This window comes from Octopus bimaculoides, chromosome 1 (genome assembly GCF_001194135.2).
Source record: "Octopus bimaculoides isolate UCB-OBI-ISO-001 chromosome 1, ASM119413v2, whole genome shotgun sequence".
Lineage (NCBI taxonomy): Eukaryota > Metazoa > Mollusca > Cephalopoda > Octopoda > Octopodidae > Octopus > Octopus bimaculoides.
The window spans coordinates 144,136,889-144,146,997 of NC_068981.1; the positions used below are offsets into that span (position 1 = coordinate 144,136,889).

Sequence of the window (10,109 nt, forward strand, 5' to 3'; positions counted from 1 at the left end):
TGTCAAGCGATGTTGGGGGAACAAACACAGACACACACATATATACGACGGGCTTCTTTCAGTTTCCGTCTACCAAATCCAGTCACAAGGTTTTGGTCAGCCCGAGACTATAGTAGAAGACACTTGCCCAAGGTGCCATGCAGTGGGACTGAACCCGGAACCACAGGTCGGTAACCGAACGACTTACCACACAGCCACTCCTGCGCCTATGTGATTATATATTTTTGGAAAAACGTTGTAGGGTAGGTGTGAGAGGCTAGTTATAATCAGTTTGAACATCCAATAAGTAGTATATTTGGACCAGATTTGGCAGGGTTACATGCTAAATGGATAATTTAGAAACAGGAAAAATAGAAACTCCCAGATTCAACTAATCTAGTAGTAAAAATAGCAGCAACTTGCACTGCTCAACTTATAAAGGGAGGGAAAAAAACCAAAAAACTATTCAGTGGATGAAAAGCATACCTTTGGTCCCATTGTAACAGCAACAGCATCAGCCAATTTATCAACACCTTGCAGCATCAATACCCGGGCATCAGGACCAAATTTCAAGTCCTTAGCATAACATCGAGCAAGGGCAGGAGTTCTGAGAGTCTGCGCAGCAGATCTCAGTAAACTGCTAACACGGTACATATTTACTGAAATTATAATTAAAAACATGTAAGCAACAAGGTAAAAAGAAAAACAAAAACAAAAAAAAGGAAAATGAGTAAGTCTGTCGAAACTATACATTTTAAAACACACCATGTGAAATGTCACAAAATTTATGCCTTCACAGTTACAAAGAAACGATGAAGGAAAGTGATAGTGTATTTCTGTAGCAACAAACTATTATTCCAGAGAGAAAAACTCAAGGAGTATTCATTAGAATGTTGCAATAAAGGAAAAATCAGAATGTAACTAGTTGAACATTTATTCTTATCACCCAGCTGTGTAATTTAACAAATACAAGTGTTTAGATTCACACATACATATATTTATCTATGTATAAGTAAATATAAGAATCACAATTTTTACTTGATTTCACGGTCCCTAAAATTTTAACAGTATAAAAGCTCAGTGAGTTAATTTGGTATGAAGAGAACAACATGTCTTTACACACACAGTCAGGTCACTCACAAGTGCTACTGGCAACATAGTCTGGTACAACCTACTTATTGCATGATCAGGTTGTCAACAAAGAAGGACCTGCCTGGCAAGGAGAGTTGCAAGAAATTCATCAACTCGAAAGCTATATATATTAAAAAAGAAATAGATGTACCTAGTGCAGGGGACCATCAATAACACAATTACTTGAAACTTCCAGTTTGGAGTCTGCCATGGCGAAAGAACACTAAGAGTGGAGCAGCCTTTGGCTTTCATTAAAGAAAGCCTTTAAACCCTTTAGCATTTAAACCAACCACATCTAGCCCAAATATTCAACAAGTTTTATGCTGAAAATGACCAGATCTTGCCTCTCACACATACCCAACATTGTTTTACAAAACATAAACAGTCACATCATTGAAATCTGAAAGCTACAAGACAGTACATGAATAATTCAAACTAACATGAATACATAAGGATTATAGTTAACAGAATAATATGAATGCTTAAGGGTTAAGAAGGCACCACTGTGTTCACAGCTACACGAGCAGTATAACTGGGTAGGAAGATGATCTGGGCTCAGCAGCCTTGGAAGGCAGCCAGACCAGAAGATCAACTCTTGAGCATGTGAGTGTCTGCAAAGAGGAGTCAATACTGACAGTAAACCAGAACTTTGCACCTCCATCAACACCACCAGACTCTATCCACCCCAAAGACAGTTTGAAGGTGTGCAACAAATGGGTTTTCAGTCATGAAAAGGAGAATATCTACCTACATATAAATCCACACACACATTTTCCGAAATCATAAAAGCATGCAGGCAACAAAACAAAAGAAAAATATGTCACAAAATTTATGCCTTCACTGTTACAAAGAAACAATGAAGGAAAGTGATAGTGTATTTCTGTAGCAACAAACAATTATTCCAGAGAGAAAAACTCAAGAAATATACATAAAAAACTGTTGCAATAAGTGGGTGGAGGGTGAAAAATTACTAGCTGAATACATTAAAACCTGCTTAGATTCACATATATAAACACAATATACAAAACCCATTTTTCACTTCACATTCACTAGAATTTTCAAATTAAACAAATATACATAACAAAATTTGCCTTTTTCTGCTGTAGTCCATGCTCAGTTAAAGGGGTTAAGTCTTGTGAAGTGCACTATAACTTCACAAGTGCTGGTACCACAAAAAGAAAAAAAAAAGCCATCATTCTATAAAGTGAGTGGATTATGAAATAAAGTAGTAGCTATGGCAAAGGAGACATGATGCAGTCCTTGGTCCTGCCAGATCCCATCAAACCATGCCAGTTGAGAACATGGAGGTTAAAATATGATACTTACAAATACTACTGTTACATGAAAGTCAATGACTATCAGTGGCACAAGAACATAGAACTTTTGAATTGGGATCCAACAGGCTATGTAAGACCACTGAAGTGAAGCAACCCATATCACTTGTCAAAGAATGTCTCTAAAAGGAGACACTACTTTGTACAGTCAAACTGATATAGCTGTTAGTTAAACTGGGCTTGGTAGCTCAGGAAGACAAAAATGAACTTCAGAAATGCAACCACATGTGGATTGTTGGTGATTTTTCCTTAATTCTTTGAACTTTCCTCTTTCCAACAAAGAACTATGCTTGAAATGTTAACAACTCTCCTTTCACCAAGTGCACATCTTCACATTTGCTTTTCTTTTTTCTTTTAATGACTCATTCTTCGAATTGACTAAGAGAAGACAAACTAGTACAAGCCCTCATTGCCTGTTAGTGCCTGCCAAGAGATAGACAGCTAAGGGAGCCAATCCCTTAGGGTAAATTGAGTCAGAAGAGAAATGCCCATGCCAATCTCACTCCGACTCCACCTTCAGGCTCTATTCATTCCAAAGAAAGCTGAAAGATTCAATGAATGGATTGTGCCAGAGGACTCTAACCCCGAGCCATAACAATAGGAATATTCATTTACTTTTTAAAATAAGTGTACTTATAAAAGCTAAGTAAAAGAAGTTAGTACCAGGAAGTGCATTCAGCTGTAAGCTACCTAAAACAGTCCCGCTTAACCAGTGCCAGCATGAAGAAGCATGTGTCAATGATTATTATTCATATCACAAACTAATTAAGAATTGACATGAGAAACGTGAGGAGAGCCAGCAAGAATTAATGTGAAAAGTGTTGGATCGGTGCAATGGAAGATGAGAATGCTAACTTTGTGACTTAGTCAGGGGAGATAGAGGATAAGTGACAATATAAGCAAAGGAGGGAGCAGGAGATCACTTAACTCGGGGGTTTTCAAACTTTTTGACTTGCGGAACCCCTTTATATTTCAGGCTTTACCTTAGGGACCCCCTTATAAACGCTTATGAAATTTATACATAAATATTTGCTTAAAATAACATATTTTTACATTTATTTATTTAACAGTATTTAACAAGGTTTAATGTCAATTAAAAAATTTCGATTAAAAAACATATAAAATCAAATTGCCCATAAAAAGCATTTGCTGTCCACAGACCCCCTGTGGTCCGCGAAACCAGTTTGAAAACCCCTGACTTAACTGCAACCCAAGTCTACTAATCACAAAGTAGAGTTCTTTGCATCATACAAGACCCAGTCACTTTACTGAAATGCAGGATAATTAGTATGCATTAGCATATCTAAATGAATACAATTAACACAAGAAAACCAACAAAAAAATTTTGAAGTGGAGGCACATTATTCACATCACAAACTTATGAGGAAAAGGTTGAATGCCACAGCTTGTTCTATCTATTCAGACTATAAATTAACCGTGGGAAATGGTGGAGATCAAAATGAACCTTTCTGATACATCTAGCTCAATAATAAAGAAATTAAGTTCTACTTTCTACACACAGCAAATAAAATAAGATTAATATAGAAACCATGTGATTTGTGTCTGAGCTTTGTTCCGTTCACAAAATGAGTACAGTAAGGGAAGTCCTTATAAAAAGAAGAAGCAAATACAATATAGTGTTTTTGGTGGGAGTAGGGGACATCAACAAGTAAATGACATAGGCAGGTCACAGACATTGTTACAAGTAACTATATACTATGCAACAAAAAGCACATCACTCATTTTATTCTAAGAAATTAGTGTTACAACAGAGTGGAAACAAAATCTTTAATATAGCAACAATGTATTTTATACAATCTGTTGTATACAATGTCTCCCATGCGTATAACTATTCAATTATAGAAATAGAATAGCAGATAAATGGGAGTGAAAGCATCAACAGAAGATGCTAAACCTCAAATAAAAGAGATTCATTATCTGTTACCAGATTAATCACCTTCAATCATCTTTCCAGACCACAACTAATACTGCCAGTCCTCAAACCAAAATCTAATTCAATATGTTAGACATGGTTTAAAACCTTACTGCCATTCAGCTGCAATAATACATGTATTTATAAGCTTAAGATTGCAGAACTGAAGTGAGGATATCTTTCAAGTTAGAACAGTACAGATCAGTGGTTCTCAACTAGGATCCATATAAGATTTTGCTGTTAAAATTTATGGGCAATAAATTGGTTATAGTTCTACAATATACAAATTAAACATATTTTATACAACTCCTTTAGGAACCAAAGGGGTCCATAGGCAGAAAATGGTTGAGAAACACTGATGTAGATAAATATCTAACAATGCATAACTTTTATGAAGTCATGAGAGTTGATCAATGCACCTCAGTAATTTAGTACAGCTTATTTTATAAAACGGAACAAGATTAGTTGGTTTCTATCAATCATAATGGAGCTGCCAACAAGAACTGTTTTTAAAAGAAAAAGCCCTTCTTACTGACAACGTTATTTAAATACAGGGCTCAAATATAATAGCAAGATAGTTCTAGATCCAGATAGAACACAGAATCCACTTCTGTACAAATTGAAACCAATGAAAAGATATGTAGAAAGAAGTCTGTCCCAAAAGTTTATGGTTTTTCAGCTGTAACAAGGAATCCTATTCCAAGGGAACATGATCCTTTATTCAGAATATTGCCTAATTCAATGAAAGTTTATAACTGTTAAATATATTCTTAGCTATGCAACAAAAATGAATTATTACTCGACAACTTCTCGTTAGTTTGCTTCAGATTCCCATCACAGGAAAATACTAGATCCATTCTTAATTAGCAATAAAATTAAGGAAATATTTTTAAAATAACTAGATCCAACATTTTTAAGATAAGTTGGAGCTTTTCGAAGTTTTACTTCTAAATGGAACCTTTGGGCCACCTCCGACGTCGGACAAACCCCTTCGTTTTTTATGACCTTGCTGCTTCCAAGGTCAATTCCCTATACCCCAAAACATTTTTATCCTACATAAAAACCCAATGTCATAAACGCAAAAGATATACAACGAAGGGCCCAGCAAAAACAACTTTAAGCTTTACGTGTCCCTGCCTACAGAAGACCAAGAGGGAAAAATTGAAGGTTTTGAAGATCATAAGCGGAATCTATGACAAAGTTATTTGAAAATACAAGGGAACACGATAAGAAACATGACAAGCAACAAGTGCGAATGAACCTAAGGAAACACTACGAGAGTAGTGAATATTTAGAAGAGAGCCCTTCTATAAGGTGATGCAACCTGAAAAGATTTATCCACACGTGACCACTACCAAATGAAAAACCAGTGCAACAGGCCTAAGGGAGGCCCATCACCAGAGATCAAAGAGAATTCAGATACACATGGCTCTAATAAAGAATCAAGTTTCTTTGCTTTCTAAACATGACTGTCAGTAAATAAAGCAATTAATATAGACGGACGATTCATGCTATTTACTTGTTCACGTATTTCTTTCCGTTCATAAAAGAATGCGTAGGGTAAGAAACAGCGGCAAAAGTAAAGAATACGTACACCTGATGTTCCTTCGCCGAAACAGCTTCCAACTGAGCACAAAGCCCCTGCAGCTTAAAAGAAAGGGGCGAAACAATCATTCGCCTTTATATTTTCGAGAACATTAGGGTACTACTAAAGCAGCACGGTCCCGAACACGCAGTCGCGCGTGGTCGATCCTAACCCGCGTGTGCAAATGAATACGTGTTTAGGGTTAGGGTTAGGATCGACTGCGCGTTCGGGACCGTGCTGCTTTAGTAGTACCGAACATTAGTACCATGTCAAAAAATGGGACATCGACCTCTCAGGGGTTACCATCTACTACAATACAAAACGCACGATGATCAACAAAAATTGTCACAACAAAACGAGTAAGTTTTTTTTAACATAGCAACACAATATATTCCAAACGTTCTGTTGTATTTAATGTTTCCCATGCGTATAACTATTCTATTATAAAAATAAAATAGCAAATAAATGGGAGTAAACGATGTAGCAATAATGTCAAATTGAGAAAATATTTTAAACGATTCAAAAGAAAAAAGAGGAGGCAAAAATTTGCGAACCACACCGTTAAAGCTGACTAGAATGTTCGTTCTAGTTATTAACACCACTGATTTATATAACATGTATGGTGTACTAATTTCAAGGGCATTGTGAAAGGAGTCAAATTCTGTAGAAAATACCTTAAATATAGTGACCTCCTTAAAATAAAACCTCTCACGTGAAACGGAAAATGATCAAATGGGTATGATGAACTTGGGTCGGGGGCAAATGAAAAAAGGAATATATGACCTTTTTTAAGGTCAAAGGTTCGTTTTATAGAGTGAAAAAGGAAAACAGAAGTTCAATGTCCTTTAAATGTTTTAATATTAAGCCCCACAGACTTGCACAGAAATGAAAATCACGAGAACCCAATTAAAATCTGTAAATGGAAGAGGTGATTAACGGAATTGTGACCGAGTCAACGACCTAGAGACGTTTCCGTTTTTTTTTTTTTTAATTGATGTGCATACACACACTACATTATATATATATATATATATATATAATGTACACAATAAACTGAACAGAGGGCTTGCGGAACGTGATATTTGATGGCCCTCTGAAACCAATAAGAATAACACTATTTATAACTTCCGTCCTATGTGGACGGCTATAGGAAAATTGTGCAGGGAGGGATTCCTGGGTGGCGATTTGTAAGGACAGGGCGTAACTTTATATCAGACATGATAACTGAATTACGTTGGAATTTATTAAAAAAGAAACGAAGAACTTATTTTAAATAAAATTTATTCACAATAATTACTAGCAACAGTTAGCCACCAATAGATTTCACTTTGTAGTGCACGAACACGTGGATGTAAATAACCACGTGGGTTTGGGTTTATATAAGGAACATCACATTGTTCATTGAAGCTAAAACGTTAGTAATTCTAAAAATATTTAAATGTCTTTGGACATTGCTGTTATAAATCAGCAGCAGACAATTATCTTCCTTTGAAAAAAAAAAAAATTTAATGAATGAAATTGGCGAAATATGTTATATTGATTAAGGCAAGAAAAAAAATCGGGATATATCAATTGCATTAATTTATTACTATTATTATGTTTTTTTTTAATTATCAATTTTTATTTTCTGTAATATTTAAAACAAGAAAATCAGAAACTTTTCCATCTCAATTTCTATTATGAGATTGTATGTATCTATGTTGAAAGCAATGGGGTTAAAGAGACCTCCCCACTTTTCGTTAGCTTCAACACCGGCTTGCCGGCATGGGCTGGAACAGGTGCACGATTAATTTACGCCAGACAAGCTTCTTTGAATAATGTTAAGACATCCAATTTACGTTTATGATTATTTTTTTTAGTAATAAGACAAATTAAAAAATTATTTACAACCAGCTCAAATGACCGGTATTATAAAATAAATCATAGACTGAACAAAGACATTTAGGGGGAGGTCACGTTTAAAGGATAAAGCAGCTCGGGATATTTTAACTTACCAAATTATTCAGCAGACTGCTGTCGGAGGTGTTTCTCACAGCGAATAACTGATTTTAGAGGCTACACCACTACGCTCCTCCGCCGTTAATCAGCTGAAGTAGTGAATATCCGGTGACACGCAGAAAGTCTGCGGCCCGGGACTCGGCATATTAAAATGAACTAGCTTCGTTACAAGAATTATTTTCAATTCATTTGAGTACTTCAACATGAATTTCTGCAAGAAATATCAATTAAATGAAACTTTTGTAAGCAAATTAAGCATATCGCGAAATTATTTAAATTTAAGACTAAATCTTGTGTTTGGAAATTAAATTATACAGGGTTAGGTTTTATGTTGAACTTTCTAGAAATCCTGCTCGATTTTTTAGATTTCAATATATTAAACCATTTTTACGAAGTTTTACGTTTATTAAACAAAATCGTAAATCAAAATAATAGCAGTAAGTCATTTTAAAGTTAATTACACTAAGCATTTCTAGAAGCTTCTAAGAAGGAATACGGATAATTTGGAGTTACCGACAGGTCACTGCGACTGCGCATTGATACTTAAGCCGCGCGTGCGAAAGCCGGTCATTGATCCTTCGAGTTATTTACTAGAGAATCTCGTCCGAGCATTCTTGTCGTCCGAAGTTTTGTCTGCTTTAAACCAAACCTTGAATTTAGAAAACAACAATGGTATGTGTTTCATCAATGCATATAAACATCTGATATGTCTGTTCATGTGTTTATGTTTCAGCGATTGCTAAATGAATGAGTTATGTAAAAGAATGTTTCCTGCCCACCTTGTTATAATTTCCACGTGTTCTCTGTAGATTGATTCTCTTTAAATTATGGTAACCGGTGTTGAAAGTAATTGTTCTTTTACTATTATTACCCCAGTTAGATCCGCTTTTTCAATGGGAAGTTTCGAAGTTAAAAATAATAAACAAATTTGTAACCCAACATGAAATAATTTACGCTAATGTAAATTATTACTCTGTTTCATTTCATTTTTATCTATACTCCTATATTTATGTAACTCAAATCTGTTGCTTTTCTATCCGTCTCATTAAAAAGAAAATGTTTGATTGGATTTGGTAATTAAAAATTAATTCTTGAAATATATGCCTGTGTGTAAACTGATTTTTTTTTTTTTTTTTTTTTTTTTTTTTTTTTTTTGTAAGAAATGTGCTTTTAATTAGTTATTTGATATAAAGACAACTATCTCTGAAGTGTTTCATAATATTCTGTAATCATTTTACACGTTCGTTTTCTAAATTTTAAATTACATATTAATAATACTCCCTTAATCTTTTGGGGCACACCTTTATCGCTATGCATTGTCTTCATGAATGACATTGAATTTTTGACCTTGTCAAAACTAAGTTAGGGTCTGAAGATCTTTCTTCGAAAGGACGCCCTAAATTAACGTGAAGGGTCTACTGAAGCTACTCGTACATGTATAACACTCTACAGCAGTTGAGGTATTAAACACGGCTACGTTTAGGAATATCCATTCCGTTTGCTATCTTATATAAATTTACTTTTTTTTTCTTCTTAGATTACGTGTTTCTGTATCGCCCATGTGAAACGAACTCCAAAACTATCCATTTACACTCATCATGCCCTTGAAAAATTATTTTAATAATAATGAGACTTTGTTTCTTTATGCTAATTTTATTGGCTTTGTTTTAAAAAGATTCCTCGTTTGTGCGATCGAATTCTGTTCCACTGTAATATTAAATTGAGGCGGCGAGCTGGCAGAAACGTTAGCACGCTGGTCGAAATGCTTAGCGGCATTTCGCCTGTCGTTACGTTCTCAGTTCAAATTCCACCGAAGCTGACTTGGGAAGACTTCTGCTCACCCCACCCCCGTTTTCGGATACGGAGGTTCCGGAAAATTGCCAAAAGTCGGTATTGTTAAATCCCCCCTTCTCCTTTGTCTTTCATCTTTCGGAATCGATAAATTAAGTACCAGTTGCTTACTGGAGTCATCTTCTCGACTGGGCCCCCTCCCCCAAAATTTTGGGCCTTGTGCCTAGAGTAGAAAAGAATATTAAATTATAAATTGAAGTTGTCCGCAAGCACATCTGAATTACTCAGTTTTTCCAGCTTTTAGGGGATAATCAACAGAAAACCTAATAGAGCAAATGAAATTGAGTAACCTTCAACG

The 10,109-nt window shown here is 35.3% G+C and overlaps 2 protein-coding genes across 2 annotated transcripts in view; one reads left to right on the forward strand and one right to left on the reverse strand.

Annotated features, from left to right (window-relative positions):
• LOC106868146 (heat shock protein 60A) overlaps nucleotides 1–8,088 on the reverse strand; it is a 19,836-nt gene extending 11,748 nt beyond the window's left edge. The window contains exons 1-2 of the mRNA XM_014913280.2: nucleotides 7,957–8,088; nucleotides 466–638 (exon numbers count right to left, since the gene is read on the reverse strand). Coding sequence (XP_014768766.1) covers nucleotides 466–633 — 168 coding nt within the window. The 5' untranslated portion in view covers nucleotides 634–638; nucleotides 7,957–8,088. The remainder of the gene's footprint in view (nucleotides 1–465; nucleotides 639–7,956) is intronic.
• A 395-nt stretch (nucleotides 8,089–8,483) lies between these two features.
• Nucleotides 8,484–10,109, forward strand: part of LOC106868108 (10 kDa heat shock protein, mitochondrial) — a 9,113-nt gene continuing 7,487 nt past the window's right edge. The window contains exon 1 of the mRNA XM_014913234.2: nucleotides 8,484–8,632. Within this exon, the coding sequence (XP_014768720.1) occupies nucleotides 8,630–8,632 (3 nt within the window). The 5' untranslated portion in view covers nucleotides 8,484–8,629. The remainder of the gene's footprint in view (nucleotides 8,633–10,109) is intronic.